At 35.5% G+C, this 22,394-nt stretch overlaps 1 protein-coding gene across 5 annotated transcripts in view; it reads right to left on the reverse strand.

Annotated features, from left to right (window-relative positions):
- Nucleotides 1-22,394, reverse strand: part of DNAJB14 (DnaJ heat shock protein family (Hsp40) member B14) — a 43,709-nt gene that overhangs the window by 16,596 nt on the left and 4,719 nt on the right. For 2 of the 5 annotated variants that reach the window (XM_027116992.1, XM_027116991.1), the window contains exons 2-3: nt 11,168-11,339; nt 4,575-4,720 (exon numbers count right to left, since the gene is read on the reverse strand). In XM_027116992.1, the coding sequence (XP_026972793.1) occupies nt 4,575-4,720; nt 11,168-11,339 (318 nt within the window). Of the gene's footprint in view, nt 1-4,574; nt 4,721-9,032; nt 9,151-11,167; nt 11,340-11,590; nt 11,667-22,394 lie in introns of all 5 variants that reach the window. The other 3 variants (XM_027116994.1, XM_027116993.1, XM_027116995.1) reach the window with 3 other exon arrangements.

The following is a 22,394-nucleotide window of genomic DNA, read 5'->3' on the forward strand; positions in this document are numbered from 1 at the left end:
ATGCTTTAAAGCCTTTGGTAGGCAATTCTAACTCTTCTGTCTTCTTCATGTGCATTTCTGTTGATTGACTTTTTAAATTTGATTTGAAGTGTTCCTAATGTTTAGTATGGTAAGTGGTTTTCAATTGATTTGTGATCATTTGAGGTATTATCTTATAAAGCTGTCGACCTTTCTAAAGCTTCTGTTTTAATTGTCCTGTTTGGTACAGGAAGTGAGGATACCATCTTGTTACTCCAAGGTGGGAGCAGAAGTTGAGGTTTCCCCCTTGGCCTCTGATGACGTCTGAAAGAAGAGGCTCCTCATCACTGATGGGCAGGGATGGGATTTCCAGTCCCCAATCAAGCCTCCACTGATATCTCTTTGGCTGGAAAGAGGAGGGGTGCCTCATTATTGCTCCCCAGGTGGCTTTAATGACACCACAATGATATGGCTTTGCTTACCTCTGGATGGCAGTGAAATTCCAGGCCACTTATAACACTACCCCGGGTGGTGGGGGAGAGGAAGGGATACCTTGTTACTGCTGGTAGCAGTGGAAGTGACAGCTCCCTACTCAATCTTCTATGTTACCACCCCAGTTGGGAGGGTAGAGCATCTCATTACAGCCTGGAGAGGGTGACAGTATAGGTTCTCAGCCTCCGCTGGTGTGGGTGTGGGTGGGGCCACAGTTTTTTCTGTGGTATTTGGCTGCGGTAGAACGGCTACTGCTTAAAAGTTTTCTGTCTTGCTATGTTGCCCCTTTCCGGGTTGTCTGGCTAGAGACAGCAGGCCTTTCTTGGGAATTGTTTGTCTGTGCTCATTGGTGTTTCTGGGTTATCTGCTTCTCCGGCACCCAGTCTAAGACATAAAAGGCAAAATGCAACCCAAGCAACACACTGCCATGTTGTTCTTTGGGTCCCAAGGTCCTTAGCTGGTCTACCTTCTTCCCTCTATGTTTCAGTTTTCTTATGTTTGTTTTATTTTATAACTAATATCCAATTGCACTTTAGTGTGAGGAAGAGGGAAAAGTATATCTCTTCCATCTTCCTGAAAGTGGACGTTGTCACTGACTTTTTTTTTTTTTTTTTTTTTTTGCGGTACACGGGCCTCTCACTGCTGTGGCCTCTCCCATTGCGGAGCACAGGCTCCAGACGCGCAGGCTCAGCGGCCATGGCTCACGGGCCCAGCCGCTCCACGGCATGTGGGATCTTCCCGGACCGGGGCACGAACCCGTGTCCCCTGCATCGGCAGGCGGACTCTCAACCACTGCGCCACCAGGGAAGCCCGTCACTGACTTTTATATCACTTCCCTCATTCTCATATCCAAGTTTCTGTCATCTTCTCTCTTCACTAACCATAGAAATCATACACATCTTGTGTAAACTCTTAATTCTCACCAATTATATGACGGCTTCTCCAATTACTCATTATAATTCTACTTTATCTTTCTGACTTTTCTTCAGACATCTTTATTCTATGTTTTGAATTTAATTACATTCAGTCTTCTGGGAGATCCTGGGTAAATCAGTTAATCTCTCTGAGCCTCAATTTTCTTATTTGTGAAAGAATGACACTGGTTCCCATCTATTTCAGAAGATTGTTAATAAGCATTAAATTTTTAAAAATAAGAATGAAAAAACTATAAAATGCTTGTCAAATGTTAGGTATTACCATTATTCCAAATGTTCTGTGTGAGTCTTGTCTCCTCTTCAAAAATTACACATTCTTTGAGTAAGAGGGTATCTCATATTTTCTTACTGTATATCTCTCAGAATTAGCCCATAGGGTAGAACTGATATCTCTGTTCTTATAGATTCACTCTAGATGTTAAGAATATTGAACTACCAAACCTAACACAGGCAGTAGCATCTGATCCATTATTATTTATCAAGCAAACATATAAACAGCTAATCAATGCCCTTGTCATTATATTCAAGTATATGTAAACAGGCACATGTACTATTCAAATAGACTGTGAAATACTTGGGAGTCTTTGAAGGCCAAGGTAGACTGGACATGTTTTGAAGATATCCACATCAGACAGAAGAAAAGGGATCCATTTGATTCAAATATTTTTTTAAGGTACGTTTATATATACTATGCAAGTCACTGTCTATATGTAAATAAAATATTCTCTGCTTTGAGAAACTCACAAACCTAACTAAAGAACAAAGAAAGAGCTACATGAAGTTAAGAGTTCATTTAGTCTACTCTCTTTTTTTTTTTTTTTTTTGTGGTACGCGGGCCTCTCACTGCTGTGGCCTCTCCCGTTGCGGAGCACAGGCTCCGGACGCGCAGGCTCAGCGGCCATGGCTCACGGGCCCAGCCGCTCCGCAGCATGTGGGATCCTCCTGGACCGGAGCACGAACCTGTGTCCCCCGCATTGGCAGGCGGACTCTCAACCACTGTGCCACCAGGGAAGCCCCTAGTCTACTCTCTTTGATAGTAAACTTTTATTTTTAAAGTTTTACAAAACACACAAATGAAAATATCTCTTCTATCTAATTTAATTCCGTAACCAATTATCTCCTCTTTTTCTATTCTTGAAAGATATAAAAAACAAGTGGTTTCCATTTTCTGTAAAAAGTATTTTGGCAATTACAGAGCAATAAATCTATACTTACCTCTCATATAAACAAAAAGCTATAGTCTTTACTTAGAATAAACAGCTTGGTATCCCAAACACAGAAATTTAGATCAAATGCTTAAAAATAAAATAAGACGATTCAGAAGGTAATGAAAAGGTCCTATGTGTTGAATGAATGAAACCTGCCATTTCTGTGTGCTGACACACTAACAGTAATATTTTCTAATTAACTACCTTTGCTCACCAAGCATCTCTGGCTTACAATCTGGGTTTTTTTTCTTTATTTTTTTTAGCCATGCCACGCGGCACGTGGAATTCACAGACCAGGGATCGAACCCGGGCCCCCTGCAGTGGAAGCGTGGAGTCTTAACCACTGGACTGCCAGGGAAGTCCCAACAATCTTGGTTTTCTATGTAGTTTCCACTCAATGATATATGGGTTCATCAGCCACCACCCTATTATGATCCTCTTTGGAGTTAATAAATTGGCATTCTGACTTACAAATAACCCCCTATGTATTGAATAATGTGCGCCCTTCCTCTAGAGATGAATCACCGCCAAGCATGTTGATAAATATTAAGTTTCTAGTTTTGCAAAGTGTAGTATTAGACTCTGAAATGTACCACACCAAAGAACAATCACCTTTGTTAAACTCCTCTAAGTGTCTGTGTGGGGTGACATATATGTTGCTCACCTCTTCAAAACACAACACAGGCTGTAAAATATTGGTAGGTTCACTTACTGTTATTCTAAGACCGATAATGCTAACATGACTTCAGTACAGAAATGGGAGAAAGAAGCAGTTAAATGTCCTTAACATTAATGAAGAATTAATACTGAAATCATCTAACAGATCACAAACATGCAAATAACTCACTGCCGAATGTGTTTAGACATCTTAAAAACACAAAAAATTTTAAATTAAACGATTTTAATTCAGAAAGTGAAAAAAAGGTTTTTAACTTTGGGGGAGGAATATGTGCTAAAGTTAGTGTTTTTGAGTAAAGCAGCTTTTCCTATGCTTTCAACACACCACTTCTAATCTAAGGAGACAGAGAAGGCTCTCACTGTCACAGAGACGGTCTACTTTCACCAGCACCACTTTGGCAGCTGCTTCTGCTGGAAAATATTAATAATCTCCAAATGTATTTTGCTTGCCAACTTCTTTTAAAAAATAAAACTGTTTTGCAAACAATGTTAACAGTATTTTTATGAATGACAATTGAGTCGTCTATCTTTTAGGAACATTTAAAATGATTATCTCCTTCCTGTTATTCCAAGACCCCAGCATTTCACTGTAAACATCATACATTGGTTTTATGAATGCCAAATTCACGAGAACAAATAATCGCAAATTTAAGCATTTTCCTATGAATCAGAAATTAACTATTATGAATAAATTGTAATAAACATGAATTATAAAATCAGTTCTCTCACACTTATTTACTAAATTGGCAAAAAAACTGAAATAATAAGAAAGAAAATGAAGAAAATATTAGCCAAGAGAAAAGAAACATTCTTGAAAAAAAAATCACAGTAGTTAGAACTACATATAAAATATGCAAAAAGTGGCCAGAGTTAACAGAAATAGAAGAATACTGGACAAATAGTGATTCCAAGTAATTTCTCAATTCTAGACAGTCTCTAATATCTTAAAAACTCATAAAAAATATATTGCTTTTAGTTCTTTTAGAACCAGCTGGTAACATGCTAGAAGCTCATGCATAATCATCACACTACTTGTGTGTAGTAAACTAGAAGGCATGCACGGGTATCTAGAAAAGTTACTTAGACCTTTGCCAAAGCTGACATGTTGCTTTTGTGAAGCCAAACAGCATTTGTTTGGCTCTTGGTATAACAAGTTAACAGTGAAGTTTTAAAGGATTTTGAGGAGGCTTGCTTATGCTGGCCTCTAAATGCACCAGTCTAAAGGCAGAATTTAATATTCTAAAACACTGTAAAACGGATTCTGAAAAGGGCTTAGAAAATTGCTTTAAAAGGTTTACTTTACTTTTAAAAGCATCTGTTGCTCCAGGTGCATGGTTTTTGTCTGGATGAAACTTCAAAGCAAGCTTTCTATAAGCTTTTTTCAAATCTTCATCACCAGCATCTTTGGTAACTCCAAGTACTTCATAGTAATTTTTACATTTGTTTATGCTGTGAACAAGAGAATGTGTTACATTGTAAGTAAACTTCAACGAAGAGCTTCGAGTAATACCTCTATTTTTTAATTTACTAGAATAGTATAAAGAACTGTCTGTGGACTGTTTTCTCGACATCAAGTTATAGTTTATCCATTAAGGGTTATTGCTCCATTCTTTTTTTCAATCACAGACCATTTTTCCAACCTCTCCCAATCTAAGAAGAATTGACCATAAGAATGTCCTTGGTGCAATTTATCACAACTACAGAGAAGTAAAGCAAAGCTCATAACAAATGTGGATGAAGGACAGAGCACACACTGTAACTAAAAGGAGAGAGTAAGAACAATTTTATAGTACTCTTAAGTGCATAAATAAATTCCAAAACTCCTCGCAAGTATGTCACAGCTAAAGATTAATGTGCATTGCATTCCAAGAGTTTTATTGTTGCATAATGTAACCTAACCAAATATCAAAGCAACAGTTTAGTGCATGTAGGCAATTACAGTACCCTATGGCTTCAATGTCAAGGCAAGTTAATTCAGCTAGGCAATGATAAAGAAAATTCATTTGTGTCAGTCTCTATGAAAGATAAAATCTCATAATAAAATACATCATGGACTCAAAAATATTTGTTACACCTGATTTTCATTATGATGAACATACTCTTAATGATTACTTACATGTTTATAACCCTAAATATGGGTTTATAACCCTAAAAACATGTTTATAATCCTAAATATATTTAAGCCCAGAGTCTTTGAAGTATGTTAGGAAAAGAAATACTCTGAATGGAGCAGAGAATACTAATCCTTTTGTATGCTAACATTGTCCCATGGCCTAAAAATTTTTCTTCACTAAGATACAGCTACATTTTAAATATTTTTTGTTGAGTACTATATAACTTTAAATGTGTTCCATGTATGAGAGCCCTGATGACAGAAGTAGTAAGAAGTAAAAGGATCTGAGGCACAATTGTTCCTTGACAGCTAAAGAACTGCAAAGGCTGACTTGAAATTTTCAGAGAAAAGAGACAAGATTGATCTTATTTCGCTACTAAACCTATTAGCCATCACAGTGCTTGGTACATGATGGGTTCTCAGTAAATATTTATGGAATAAATGAACCTTAGCTCTCCTTTCATAATGAAAGCATTCATCATTTGTTATATGAACAAGGGGAAAAAAAGAACACACTGAAAATATTATAGAATTTTTTAATAATCACAACAAAAATCTGTTAGGCAGTCTTCTTCAGAGTAATAATTAAAATTAGATTTTTCTACTTTAGATACTTAATAAATATGAACACAAGTCAATATCATTTCATAAACATGACATTTCCTTTATTTAGTCAATAATATTTATTGAGCATGAACTACATCCCAGGGCACTTGAGATCTGTTAGAGAACAAAACAGAGAACGATCACTGCCTGTGTAGAGACTCATTCTCCTAGATATGTTAAGAAACTATGTGATAGAAAAAAAGAGAAGAACGACATGTACAGAACACCTACTGTGTGTCAGGCACATATCCACAACCCCATATCCATGTTCCAACATCCATAAAGTTCTGAAAAATGGAAGTTACTCTATAACTAACTTGACTGCAAAAACCTTACTTGGAAACTGTCAGAAGCAAAATTTCAAAGGCAAAACTGAACTGATGTGAAGCTGCTATAGAGTCTTCATTTATCACATTTAAGTGTAATATTTGTACCTTTTGCTGCAGGAATGGCACTATTAGGTTAGGGCTGCTTACCAGACCCTGCTAAGACATTATGTAATCTATAACATATGCTCCTTATTACTTTTCGAAAATATGAAGATCTCGAGTTCCAAACTACATCTGGTCCACAAAAATTTCACGTAAAGAATCGTAGAATCTTATTATGCTGATTATTTTATACAAATTATCTCATTTACTCATTAGGTAGATACTATTCCTATTTAACCAATGAGGAAATCAAGGCTTCGAGTGGTTATGTAAATTGCCAAATGTCATATAACCAAGTAACAGATGGAAACCAGAATTTATTTCTTCAACAAAAATTTACTGAATATCCACTTTCTGCTAGATGCTGTTTCAGACACTATAGTGGTAAATGAAGCAGTCAAAAATTCCCTCCTCACATTAAATTTACAATTGGGAGAGAGACAAGCAATTAACAAATATAGAAGTAAAATACGAAGTACATCATATGACATCATATGGTGATAATATATTTAGAGAAAAATGAAGTGGCAAAGGGAAAGAGTGAATGGAAAGAGAGGCCTGCTATTTTAAATAGGGTGATTAGGAAAGGCCTCACAAGTGAAGCTTCAATCCTCAGTTTGTCTGACTTGAAAATCCTGCTGTCTCAGAATCAGAATAAAGAAGAAAAGGAGCCCATTCAGACTCCAGACCAACCACTTCCTTCTATTTGCTCTTCTAATCAGTGTTTAAACAGATTCTCTGTTGGTTTTGGTGCCCCAAACATGCCTTCTCTGCCTCTCTTCTTGTTTAGTTAGTTTCTACAATGTCTTCAGACCTCAGCTGAGCTCTTCCGTTTCTCAAGAACTCAGATTCCTCAAGACTAAGTTTGGTGACCCTCCTATATTCTCCCAAAGCTCTCTGAACTTAGCCCTATCCCAGCAATTATCTTAAATGTACCACAGCTATCAGTTTACAGGTTCGCCTACTTTTCCAGACTATTAGGCCCCTTGAAGGCATGGATTGTGTCTTGTTCACTGTATGTGTTGAATGGATGGATGACTAGTACAATTTGAGGGCAGAAATGGTGAAGATCTAAAAGTCATTTTTGGACCAAAGATACTAAGTGCTGTAAGAAAAATATAGTTGGCACCAAAAAATCAATTTGGAATAGAAGACTGTGGGACAAGGACCAGAGCTAAAAATATGACAGACACTATCTGAACACAAAAGACAAAAGGCAGTGATAAACAAAACACTGAACAATCCTAAAGTCATTACTACTTGCTTTGAATGCGTAAGATGTTTCCTTATGTACCAGATTAATCCTATAAAATTATTTTGTTGATTATTTCCTGAGCACAAAAGGCTAGGCAATAGAAAAAGGCAGTCTAGGAGAGGGCTGCTGGATAGTATAGGGAAATTAGGTTGGAATTCACCTTCTAGAGATTCACCAGTCTTCTAGAGATGGGTCATAAAGCTAAGTACTGTCACAAAGAGAAAAAAGGTAGGAAAAACAATTATTTCACTAACTCTTAGCTGTATCTAGCTCTACCATATCTTCCTTGCACTGAATTTTTCATCTGTAATTTTCATCTGTAATTTTCAACTGTAATTAAAATAATATTAGAGAAGAAATTCTTTGAGAAGCTAGCAGAGAGGTATAAAGTCAACATTACCAATGGACAAGCTGTAGAGTACGTATCTCAAGTAACGCTACAAATATACTCATTTACTTAATTTTTCACACCTAAATGAGAAATTACCATTCACAAATTAATTTTATTCTATATATTGTTCATTATACTCCTGTTCACCAACTAACTGCTTTGTCACATTTTTTTATAGTTCGCTCCTTACTGAAAGATTCAAACCTTCTTCACCATCCTCACCAAAGAATAAAAAAAGAAGGAAGGAAGGAAGGAAGGAAAGAAGGAAGGAAGGAAGGAAGGAAGGAAAGAAGGAAGGAAGGAAGGAAGGAAGGAAGAAAGAAAAAAGAAAAGAAAAAAGAGGTAATCTATTACCTGCCCTGGAAGAAAATATTGTGTAAAAAGGCCAGAAAGATATGTCTGGGAGCTCAACAGGGGACATGTATGCATGGCTCAACTTTTATGTCTTCCTTTATGTGTGAGAAAGCATTCTGGCCATGGAAGGAGGGGTCTCTTTCTATTCTTTTTTTCATATATTATAGATGATTTTTAAATAAACTTCAAATTTAATTGGTGTTTAGGAAAATAATTCTTTACTCCTGAGACAAAGGATTATTTATTTTATAAATTTAGCACAATGGTTTATTTTCTTTTCATTTAAAGAACTACAGCTTAAATCCAATCCTAATGAAATCCCCATAATTCAAATAATTTTAACAGTTATACAGAAGTGTTCCTAATTGATAAATATAATGATGGCCAGTTAATGATTTCTCACTGATCTTGTAAATTTTTAAAATAAAAGATGGGCTTTTTTTCTATGAGATATTAAAAGTCTCTTTAAATTAGATCCAGGACACCTTTTGCTCTGTAATTTTTCAATATATTTCAATGTAAAGACAACAAACAGTGCTTAGTTTCACAGAATATGAGTTTTTACAAAGTTACACACTTTTTCTTCAGTCTTACTGTAACCTAGCTCTTACTTATGCAATGGATGCAGTATTATTGCATGGCTTCTCCCATTGAGCCAAACTGTCACTGCGCAACTTGTTTGCATAATCGTGCTAACCAAGATAACATGGCTTTCTTCAGAAAAATCCCCTGTGTATAGGTAAAACAAAAACAAAAACATACAGCATGTAAGTGTTTGCTGGTGATCTGTTACCTCACTAAAGTGACACTTACAAAGGCTAATATAACGAGTAAGTGTTACATGATTAGCTAAGCAACTCTTATTCAGTATAAGGTACCAAGAGAAATACTTTGAATAACTTAGGGGTTCTATTAAAGAATGTTCTGATCATATTTATCCTCAAAGGACAAAAACTTCATTTATTTAATTTAAAAAAGGTATGCTAAAATTATTGATAAGAGAAACAATCTCTAATACAGGTATACTACTAAGCTAATACTTGTACTCCATAAAAATTCAGTATCAAACTTGGCTGGGTCCACAGTGCTAGCCAGCAATCCTCCCATTCCATCTGCCTTTCCCCTCTGCAAATATTCTATACCTTTACCACTCTTCTCAAGCTTTCAATCTCATCTCTTTTCTTCTAACTGTCAGAGGATAACTTCAACTCCAATTTCATAGAGAACACAGACCCAAAAGACAGGAACTCCCTCAACATTTTATTTCCATCTGTCCAATTCTGGCCATATACAAAGGGGATCTGCACCCACTATCATCTTTCATCTTTCACACAATTCACTCTATTTAGGTCTTTTACTGAGAACAAGTTCTCCCAGTAAAAAGTAATTTCTACAAGAAAATAAAATTTGTTTTTGGAGAGATGTGGTTTCCTGAAACACATTTTAGCACACTGTTTAATTAAAGGTTTTTCTTAAAGAAATTCAAAAGCAAGTCTCTCATTTATTCACTTATTCAGCCACCTCTGACACAATACTACTGTTATAAAAGTCATTAGCAAGATTATTTATAATTCTCAAAGTACTTCACTACCATTCAGACTAACCAAATATCCTTTACCATGATTATGGAGTCTTTGTTTCTTATTGTGGTCACACAGATAAAATGTTACATTCAAGCTTTAGCATCTGAATATATATGAAGAAAAGCAAAATATAAATACATTGATACTTGATTTAAAAATAACTTCAATTCCAAATTATGGTGAGTAAAAAAGAATTAACTAAAAATAAGAATGGGAAAAAAAGGGTGAAAAAAGAAAGAAAATAAGATTAAAAGAGAAATAGGTAAGAAAGGGCAAAAGAGAAAGAAAACTAGCTTTACCTACTTTTCACTTAAGCTAGTTCACTGTACTATTCACTCTGTATGTTGAATTATCCGATTAATCACTGTTCAGAGTCCTTCATCCTTATACTTTAGTTTCCTTAGACAGCAATTTCAGTACAACATCAATACAGTTTCCTTAAGCTACAGCAGGAGACCATAACAGTATTTTCTCTAGTGTTTCATATTCAGAAGTTCATTTTCTTTCCAGAAAATCTTTTCTTAATTATAAAATTAATAAAGTCAATCTCCAAAACCCAGTTCATAATTTTCCAATTCTACCTAATTCTTCTGCTTTAAGTAGAAGTGTATCATGAAGTAAAACTAAAACACTGAGACAGAATGATCAGAGTAAGAAAAATATTAAAAGGAGAGGACGTTATAGTGTTTGCATATGTATAAAGATAGCCTTAAAGAAAGAATATAAACAGAAAAAAAAACTATCCTTCATTAATATAAGTAGGAAATTGAAAATGCTGCTGCAGTTGCCCTCAATCTTCTTCTCATATGAAATTCTCCTGCTTTCATATATATACATATATATATGACAAAACAATTCTTTATCCTCTTTCAATATTGTTATCTAAACACTGTACTGTGTCAAAAATTGAAACAATTTGCCTCAAAAATTTTCTTTCTGTAAGTAGCTTTGTGGCTTATAGTTACTTTAAAAGATGGAAACTTCCAGAGTTGGTAATTTACAGACTGATTTTATAAAGAATATAAAGCATAAGACACCCAGAGTTCAATTCCTCAATGTCTGTTCTGCTACTGAATTATAATCCAAACCCATTTTTTAGGTGTTACGACATTAAACTTATATTAGTATCAGTTATAATGGACACATAAGTTATTTATTCCTACCTGAGAACTCCATCTACTTGGTCTTTGGTGTAGCCTTTTCCACTTTCACCACTACCAGAGTAGCTGTCCTTTGTGCAGTTAGGCTTGCTTTGATCACTACTACCTGACGGTTTTCGGCAATGAGGGCTATTTCCAGCAGTGCTTCCATTTTTCATAATTATTTCCAATAGCGCTGTGGAAAGATACAGAAAGCATACTATCTCTATCTCTGTTTACATACACATGGTCTTGAGAAAAAAGTTTTAAAGCTGACAAATTGTGTACTTCAGAAAGATACACCATAGGGTCTTTTAAAATAAATAGCAAGCATTCCCTTATGTACTTAGCTGTTGACAGACTACTGATCACCATTTAGAAGTAGAATATTAAGAAGTTTAATGTTAGTAACTCAAAATTACTATCATCCAATAACTTATGACATACTTTTATTTGTCACATCATGGTGAAACTGCAGAATACCAAAGAAAAAGATAGTCCTTAAAGTAGCCAATGAGATTACCTAAAAAGAAACAGAAATTAGACTTCCTATTTATTTCTCAGCAGCAACAATGGCAGCTAAGTGAGTAATATCTTCAAAATACTTAGGGAGAATAACTATCAACTTGAGTTCTGCATTAATTTTCTGAAAATTAGATAAGATTAAAATAAAAACATTTTCAAGCAAACAAAAACTGAGAAAATTTACCACTAAGATTTCACTAGAAGATACTTAAAATACTAAAATATTTTGAACAAAAGGAAAATGCTTGCAGACAGGCTGAGATGTAAAAGGGAATGGACATCATGAGGTCCAAATACTGTGGAGCAAACACTGTGGTAATGTGTGAGTAAATCTAAACTGAGTCCATAAAGCAACAGTATATGTCTAGGATCTCCTAGAAAATACTGGAGAGGCACAGAAGAGGGTAGAGAGAATATATGAAATAAGAATGGCCATGTATATTCATAATGATTAAAGATGGGAGGGTGGGAGGGACTGATTAAACTATTTTCTCTCCTTTTGGGTATGCTTGAAACTTCCCACAATGAGTTAAAACTAAACATTGAAAAAATAAAATCAACAGAACTAAAAGGAAAAAACAGAGAAACCCACCTTGACAGTAAAAGATTTTAACACACTTTTAATCCAAAACTGACACTGGGTCGATTAAATAATTACTAAGGATACAAATGACATAAACTTCTAATTTATCAAGTTTGATCTAAGAAACATAAAGTAATTATATACAACAAATGTGAATATTCATTCTTTACAGGCACACAAGGAATGAAAATTGACTACATTATAACTAGACCATAATATTATCCTCTTCAAATCTCAAATAATTAGTATTATAATATACTACAATCTCTGAGCAAAATGCATTTAAGTGAGAAATCAATTACAAAAATGTAACTAGATCACAAATGGGTTGGAAAGGAGAAGAGTCTAGAAAAACTCATGTATCAGAGAAACAATCATAATATAAACAAGAAAGTGGAATTGAAGAAAAATGAACATACTACATATCAGATTTTGTGGGTCATCAAATGGTGCTGGCACAACTGGAGAGCTAAATGAAAAACAATGAATCTGGACCCCTTCTTCACACCATACACAAAAATTAACTCAAAATAGATCACACACCTATATGTAAGAGCTAAAACTATAAAACTCTTAGAAGAAACTATAGGAGTAGATCTTTGTGACTTTGATTTAGTCCAAAATTCTTAGATTTGACAAATTAAGTAAAGTGGCAAAAGAAAAAACAGAGAAACTGGACCTTATCAAAATTGAAAACTTTTGCCCCTCAGAGAATATCATCAATAAAGTAAAAAGACAATCCACAGAATGTGAAAAAATATTTACAAAATCATATATCTGAAAGAGACATATATCTAGAATATATAAAGGATTCTTACAATTCAATAGTAAAAGGACCAAAAACTCAATTAAAAATGGGTAAAGGATCTGAATAGACATTCTCCAAAATAGATATACAAGTGATTAATAAGTACATGAAAAGTTGCACAACAATATCCACTAGGCAAATGAAAATTAAAACTACAACGAGATACCACTTTACATCCACTAGGATGACTATCATCAACAAGATGGACAATAACAAGTGTTGACAAGAATATGGAAAAATGGGAACCCTTATACATTGCTGGTGGTAATGTAAAATGCTATGTCCACTTTGAAAAATCACCTGGTAGTTCTTTAAAAGATTAAACATATAGTTACTATTTGACCCAACAATCTTATCCCTGGGTGTATACCCAAGAGAAATGAAAACATACATGTATACAAAAACTGGTTCACAAATGTTCATAAGAGTATTGCTAATAATAGAAAAAAGTTGAAACAATTGAAATGTCCATCAAATTATGAACAGATAAATAAAATGTGATATGTCCATATAATGGAATATTATTTGACAATTTAAAAAATGAACTATTGATATATGCTACAACATGGATGAACCTTGAAAACATGCTAAGTGAAAAAAGCCAGTCACAAAAGACCACATATTGTATGATTCCATTTATATGGAATGTATAGAATAGGCAAATCTACAGAGACAGAAAGATCAGTTGTTGCCAAGGGTTACTGGGGAGGGAAGGATAGAATTGGGGTGAAATGAGGAGTCATTGCTAGTGAGTATGAGGTTTCTTTCTGTGATGAAGAAAATGTTCTAAAATTAATTGCTGTTATGGTTGCACAACTCTGTGAACCCACTGAATGGTATACTTTAATTGAATGAATTATAAGGTATGTGAGTTACATCTCAGTAAAGCTGTTATATATATATATTTTAAAATCCAGCATTGTCATTGCCACACGGCTTGTGGGATCTCAGTTCCCCGACAAAGGACTAAACCCAGGCCACAGCAGTGAAACTGCTGAATCCTAACCACTAGACCACCAGGGAACTCCCGATAATTATTCTTAATATTTTACATATGAGAAATTTCTTCCATATCTTTTTCCTAGCTAACGCATTCAAGAGGTCACCAAAGACATACGATATTCAGTTTTTATAACAATCTAGCTGTAGATGGTACAGAAAGGCTCTTAATTAGACACCAATCTAGTAGTTATTAACAATATAAGAATAACATATAGTTAACTTTTAACTATAGTTTAGATCATATTTAATGCAATCACATTAACCTTGAGAGCAGAAGCCAGCACGGTCTAGTGGGTAGTAGTTCACAACTTTTTAATATGAAAAATTTTGTGGAAATTCTGGGAAGACAACAGCTTACTTTTTTTTTTTTTTTTTTTTAGCGGTACGCGGGCCTCTCACTATTGCGGTTTTTCCCGTTGCGGAGTACAGGCTCCGGACGCACAGGCTCAGCGGCCATGGCTCACGGGCCCAGCCGCTCCGCGGCATGTGGGATCTTCCCGGACCGGGGCACGAACCCGCGTCCCCTGCGTCGGCAGGCGGACTCTCAACCACTGCGCCACCAGGGAAGCCCCAGCTTACATTTTAAACCTCATAAATTAGAGCAATTAGACAGCAAAATCAAAACCTCATGTACAAAATCCCAAAATACAAGAAGGTGGGGACAAGCCACCAATAGTTACAAGATCTATGTGGGTAGTATCATCTGTGCAGGAAAAAGCAGAGGACAGTAACAGGGCATTTTACCAGTCCACAGAACAAAATAACTGCAAAATAGCCAACAGGGACTCTCTATGAAGCAGAGCAGGCGAAAATGAGAAAAGTGAATAAAAAGGAATGGGTTTTGCTCACTACAATAGCATATGATTGAAAGGGTTCACAATAAACTCTTAAGGGCATCCAGTCACTACAATTCTCAAAACTAATCAGTCAAAGTTCTCCTCCAGAACAAAGTCACACCAAGGAGAAACTGCTGGGAACAGGATCCAAACTGAAGAGACGAGAGGCAATAGAAAAAAAAGAAAAGCGAAATTCTAGATAAAGTGGGGAAGGAGAAAGGAGTGAGGAGATCTTATATAGCAAGGTGACATACTTTCAAACATTACACAGAAACTGGAGAAGATCTCTGTGTATTTAGAAAGGCTAACTAACTTCACATAAAAATGAATAAAAGAAAATGATAGAAGTGAAATCTGATACAAAGTTACATTAAAAAAAAAAAGAACAGGATAAATCTCTGAACACAATGAAAGCACACCACAAAGACCTGCCAACAAAATAGGTAAACACTATAACCTACTATTTCTAAACAAGCTGAAAAGACTTTTAAAAATTATTCACAATACAAAAGAACAACATAAATTAGAATTAACCCCCCCCCCCAAATTATCTACCCATAGCTTAGGTGATAAAACTCAGGAGACAAAAAGAAATGGAAAAATCAATTCAAAAAAGAAGAATTAAACTAGAACAAAGAGTTAATAAACACAACAGAACTGCTGTGTAAATGAAAGAGAACATAAAAAGTACAATTTTTTAACTAAAACAAATGAAAAAGGCAAAAAATTAGAAAGAAAATGGCAAATATCAACGATACTTAAAGAAGATCCAACATACATATAATGAATGAGTCCTAAAGAAGAAAAATAAAGGAAATTAAACCAATATAACAATAATTGGAGAAAACTTTTCTGATATAAAAATAAAAACATCTGAAACCACATAATGAAAGGGCCAATCATGTACCTAAGAATACTGACCCAGAAAAACCAACATTAAGATATACTCTACTAAAATTAATTGAGCATCTAGTCAAAAAGATCAAATGGCTTATTCTCTTATAAAGAAAATCAGATTGTCATCAGACTTTGCTCATCAGTAGTACTTGCATAAAACAATAGAAATATATATTTAGATACCCAAAGAAAGAAAATTTGAATCAAGGATTTTGTATCCCTCACTAACTTCAAGCATTAAGACCCACAGCTGAACTGTTTTCCACATTCCAGAACTTAGGGAGCATAGTTCCCACAAGGCCTTCCTAGAAATCCACTAGAGAACAGGCTTTAGAAATCCAAAATTAGACATACAATGACATAAGGACTGATGGTGAACATTAAATGTACAGTGACCTATTGAGTTAAAACTGAACTACAATTAAAAGAGAGCACATAGTATGTAGTAATAATATGCTCTGACACTGTAGATAGGTTCAAATATTTTTTAAATGGTAGGATTCCTCTGTCTTTCCTTTTACTTGTAAAAAAAAAGATCATTTGTCTTCTCTTCCTTTCATTTTAATTTGGCAGCTGAAGCCTGGACCAAAGGAACTTATTGGGACCAAGGAAGCACTCATAGCCAAAAGCATGGCTAAGCTTGGTAGGCCTGCACCAATGGGATCAAAAATGCAACTCATTACATACAGGGGGAAAAATGAACAAATGAGTAAATTGGTAATAATGGGAGCCACATTTCTTACTCTCAGAAAATGGAATTACAGGGGGCTTCCTTAGTGGCACAGTGGTTGGGAGTCCGCCAGCCTATGCAGGGGACGTGGGTTCGAGCCCTTGTCCACGAGGATCCCACATGCCATGGAGCCCCCTGCACCACATGGAGGCCCATGCACCACAACTACTGAGGCTGCACTCTGGAGCCTGCAAGCCACAACTACTGAGCCCGTGCACCACAACTGCTGAAGCCTGTGTGCCTATAGTTCGTGCTCTGCAGCAGGAGAGGCCACCGCAGTGAGAGGCATGCACGCCACAGCAAGCAGTGGCCCCCGCTCGCCACAGCTGGAGAGGGCCCACACACGGAAGCGAAGACCCAACACAGCCAAAAATAAATAAATAAAATAAAATTAAAAAAAAACAAAGAAAATGGAATTACAAATATGAAAACACAGAAGGTTAGAATGAACCCTGTGGACTTCAAACGGAGGTGTGTGAATCTTTGCACAGACTGCAAAATTAATATAGATTAAATTACTACAGGCATGCGTATACCCACAAACACATATAACACAGAGATACACATACATACATGCAACATACACACACATACATGCATTCATACATACATTTCTTTTTTTAAGATTTATTTATTATTATTATTATTTTTGGCAGCATTGGGCCTTCATTGCTGCACACCGGCTTTCTCTAGTTGTGGCGAGAGGGGGCTACTCTTTGTTGTGGAGCGCAGACTTGTCACTGCAGTGGCTTCTCTTGTTGCAGAGCACAGGTTCTAGGCGCGTGGGCTCAGTAATTGTGGCTCACAGGCTCTAGAGTGCAGGCTCAGTCGTTGTGGTGCATGGGTTTAGTTGCTCCATGGCATGTGGGATCTTCCCAGATCAGGGATCAAACCCGTGTCCCCTGCATTGGCAGGTGGATTCTTAACCACTGTGCCACCAGGAAGTCCCCATACATATATTTCTTAGCTCTACCAAGAGGACCTAGAGACAATGACATACCTGTAGCAACGAGCTTATCAAGTGTCTATATCTTAGTTTCTAAGTACCATTATCCTCTAAAAAGAATCAGGACTCCTGGGGAGAGAACTGATTCCCAGGGCAGAGAAAGTAAAACAAAACGTAAGCCTGAAAACTTTTTTGTGCCAGAAAGTAAGGAAGTTCAAAGAATGATGAGGACATGTCAAAAAGACATAGCAGCCAGCCTGAAGGGGCTCCTACTGACTAAATCTGAGGCAATCTGAGCATCAAAATGAATAACGATAATAATGGATTAAATAGGAATCCATGAATCCATACTAATAAATAAAGTTAAGTGCCAACTAATAAACTGCAGAAGAAATAATGGAATAAAAAACCAACATGTGGCAACCATCAGAAATTTATTCTGAAAAGAATCATCAATGGATGCTAAAAGGAGTTAGTGAAAGTTTGTTGTGGAACAGGACATTTACAGTTTCAAAGTATTTTCCCACAAAATATTTATTAATTACAAGAGGGGGGAATAAAAGTAAGTTTAGAGTGGAGAAACCTGGTAATCACCAACTTCACCAAGTGATCAAAGTTAACCTCACCAGTAAGGACGAAATCAACATAACATGTCTCCTGATAAGTTACACTAAGAACATGGTATGCCTGCCAAAGATTCATAAGAGGAAATGTCAGCCAAACCCAAATTGAGGGAAATTCTATTAAATATCTGGTCTGCACTCATCAAAAATGCCAAGATCAAGAAAGAAAAGAGAGGGGATGTAAATTGGTACAGCTGCTATGGAGAACGGTATGGAGGTTCCTCAAGAAACTAATAATAGAGCTACCGTATGATCCAGCAATCCCACTCCCACTCCTGGGCATATATCCAGAGAAAAACATGGTTCAAAAGGATACATGCACCCCAATGTTCATTGCAGCACTGTTTACAATAGCCAAGACACGGAAGCAACCTAAATGTACATTGCTAGATGAATGGATAAAGAAGATGTGGTACATATATACAATGGAATATTACTCAGCCATTAAAAAAGAATGAAGTAATGTCATTTGCAGCAACATGGATGGACCTGGAGATTATCATACTAAGTGAAGTAAGTCAGACAGAGAAAGACAAATATAATGTGATATCGCTTACATGCGAAATCTAAAAAAGATGATACAAATGAGCTTATTTACAAAACAGAAACAAACTCACAGACTTAGAGAATGAACTTATGGTTTGGCTGGGGTTGGGGAGGGATGGATTGAGAGTTTGGGATTGACATGTACACATGCCTATATTTAGAATAGATCACCAACAAGGACCTACTGCATAGCACAGGGAACTCTGCTCAATACTCTGTAATAACCTAAATGGGAAAAGAATTTGAAAAAAGAATAGATACACGTATATGTATAAATAAATCACTTTGCTCTACACCTGAAACTAACACAATGTTGTTAATTGTTTGATTAAACAAGCAATTCTTAGTCAACTATACTCCAATATAAAAAAAAAAGAAAAAAGATATCTAGAGAACAAAATATGCCAAATAAATGCAACATATGTCCTTTTTGCTATCAAAAACATAACTGGGAGAACTGGCAGAATTTGAATGAGGTACATGCATTAATTTCATGAATCTGATGGTTATACTGTTGTTATGTAAGAGTGTCCTTGTCTTAAAAAACATACACTGAATTATTTAGGGGTAACAGGACATCATGTCTACAACTTACTCTTAATTGGTTCAGGAAAAAATATAATAAGAACAAATTGTGTATGTGTGTGGGTGGGGGAGAGATAGCAGGGAGAGAGAGGGAGGGCACGATAAAGCAAATGCAGTAAAATTTTATCAAATAGGAAGCCTGAGTGAAATGTACATAGGGAAGTCTACACTACTTTTAAGACTTTTCTATAAATTGGAAAGTATTTCAGAATTTTTAAAAAGCTAAAATATGGAGGGAAAATAGAGAGAGTATATGAAAAGAAAATATAACTGTTTTCAGTAATTTTTATCAGTGAGGTAGTATTGGTAATATTACACTGAAACTATTATGTATATGATGTGGCATAAAGCAAATAAATAATCATGACACAGTCTATCATTTGCCATGGCCTTGAAAACCAGGATTACTACTGTGGAAGGAAAAAAACAGAAACAGAAGTGAGAAAAGTTTAAACATCCCAAAGTGCTTAACTTGAATTGGACTTACTAGTATAAACTTATTAAGCTGTTTTAACTTAAAAAAAAAAAATTCCCTAGTCTGTACACTGAAAAGGCCCAGAAACAATGAACAATCTATTAGCCACAGCATCCTTAGTACCAGATTGTGATACTGAAACACCATTTTCCACTAAAAGAAACCAGGGCTTACTGGAGATATGGTTGATTCCAGGTCTAGTATAGGAAATATATCAGAGGAACCTGAAACTTTCTGTTATACCAGAGAAAGGAAACTATTAAAGACTATTGTGAATGTGTCTATAGGACTCAGGAGCTAACCTAAAGGTGTTCCCACTGGCCAGATCTAAAAAATAATATTATCTGCCTTTGGAAAAGGGGAGCCAACTCCTTTTCTTGAAAACTGATAAAAGCAGTCAAGCACTTATCATATCCTGCCTTTCCTATATGAACTGCAACACTGTGTAACCCTAAGACAGGTGAGGGGAAAGTGTCTCTTTATAGAAGTATTTCAGCCAATAAAAGAAAAATTATTTTTTAAAAATGGTTAAAGCCAGATGTGAAAGTGGTTATATGTGTTTATATTTGCAGGTGGCCACAAAGTCCCTATGCATGCTAATTAGGAGTTATCTGTACATTCCCTTTCATTCTTAGCATGAACACATTCTCATGGACATCTTCCATGTTAAAAGCTAGATGCTAGATATTGTTAAAGCAGGATCATACAGTTGCTTTAAATTTTCAAGTTATTATGATACTGAAAATCTTTCTACAATTTCATGCATAGGAGCTGTGCTTAACAATGGCTGTGTGTATACATGCACTCACGCCAAGCACTCTTTGGCTCCAGAAGAGTGAAAATTTGGACAAGTTCCATTACCTCTGGGTCTCACTATCCAGTTTTATCATCTTAAAAATGGAATCAGCAAGGTTTTCTGGATTAACAATCACTGGAACCAATGCCTGAGAAGGTAATGGATTCAGTTTCAAATACTGCCGGAATTTAGAACACACTGGCCTTTTCTGATTTATTAAATGTCTTAGCTATCATAGGAGATCTCAGTTACCACAATAATGTGCAGTATTACAAATATTAATTGGGCAGATACAGTACTTATAAACCAGAGTACATTTACTTTTGGTTTTAAAACTATGCAACCTTATTTTATGTGTTCACTTTCCAGACAAACAGCCTTGCTTGTGGTTTTAATGTAATTTGTACTTACTTTAAGTATACTCCGTATTAAGGACCAGTGGAAAAGTAAATATAGTATTAAAAATGGTTATGTGGATAATCCAAAAGTGAAAAACCAAGATCTGTTTTTATTTCATAAGGTTCTGCTGCACACCTGTTATATATAATGTCCATCACTAACAAAACCTAAAATAAGAACACATGATTTGAAAAAAGGATTTTTTTCCTTCCTCCTCACAAACTGGAAATAGCTTTTATTTGTGTGATTATAAAAGTAATGTTGTTCAGCTCATTAAAAAAGACATAACAAAGTGAAGATCACTTATAAATCCTACACAAGAAAAAAATCACTCAACCATTTTGGTATATTTAACTCTAGTTACTCTAGTTGGCTAGCTGTCTAGCTTCTTATATATTCTGAAACAAAATGAGAATAATCTACATATGATTGTAGCCTACCTTTATTAAGTTCATAATTCAATGTATATATCACTTAAGAGCAATAGATCTAGGTCCACATCATCTTTATTTTTTAAGACCTTGTTCAGAACTATTGCAATAGGGGAGAGAGAGCAGGCTGAACTCTGAATTCATTAAGACAGCTGGGAATTTGTAGCCAATAAGCAGGGTGAGGTGGGTCAGTGGATGGAAAATTACTGAGGCACATCATCGTTTTTAATAGGTGCATAGTGTATGAATGCAATGCAATTTATTTAATCAATTCCCACTGATGGACTCTTTCCAAATTTTTGCTACAGTGACAACCTTATACATACATTTTTGCACACTTGTCCAATCATGGAAAAACTTCACTTGTGAATATATTACCATGAAAAGGCTTACAGCTATAACTTTTTCATTTATTTATTTAACAAATTGTCTTCATTGATAAGGGAATAAAATTATATAAACAAGTATTATTCCAGAAAATCTAGGCTTTACAGATGCCACAAGTATATGCAAAACACTGTTAGACACCCTATGAGTAGAAAAGATGATTAACATTAAAATAGTTCCTGACAACAGGAGAGGAACAGCTATACACATAAATAATACAAGGAATAAGTGCAAGGCAAGGAGAACTACATGTTAACTAAGAAGGGAATGAGTAGTTGAATCCAAACAGAGATTAATCCTAATTAAAGGTAATTATTTTATGCTTAAATAGGTAATTAAAAAATGACAGAAAAGAGACGAACACTATATTGTTAACTCCAAGGCACCATCCAAATACTTTTGCCATAGTATTCAATAGTAATACATGAAATTCTTATAGCTCTTAATAAAATAACCTTATAATAATCCTGTGAAGACTACAGATAAAACTGCGGCCCAGGAAAGGAAAGGGGAATGACAGGAATTGAGCCATTTCTGTGTCCAGCAGATACTTCCTATTTCATTCTTCTAGAATGTAAGCTCCCAGAGAAGAAGAACTGTCTTATTGTTCACTGACTCCCTAGTTCCTAGAGCAGTGCCTGCCACAAAGAAGTATGGATTCAGTAAATATTTGTTGAATAAA

This window comes from Aethalodelphis obliquidens, unplaced genomic scaffold (genome assembly GCF_003676395.1).
Source record: "Aethalodelphis obliquidens isolate GAN/ISIS:26980383/991018 unplaced genomic scaffold, ASM367639v1 scaffold17, whole genome shotgun sequence".
Lineage (NCBI taxonomy): Eukaryota > Metazoa > Chordata > Mammalia > Artiodactyla > Delphinidae > Aethalodelphis > Aethalodelphis obliquidens.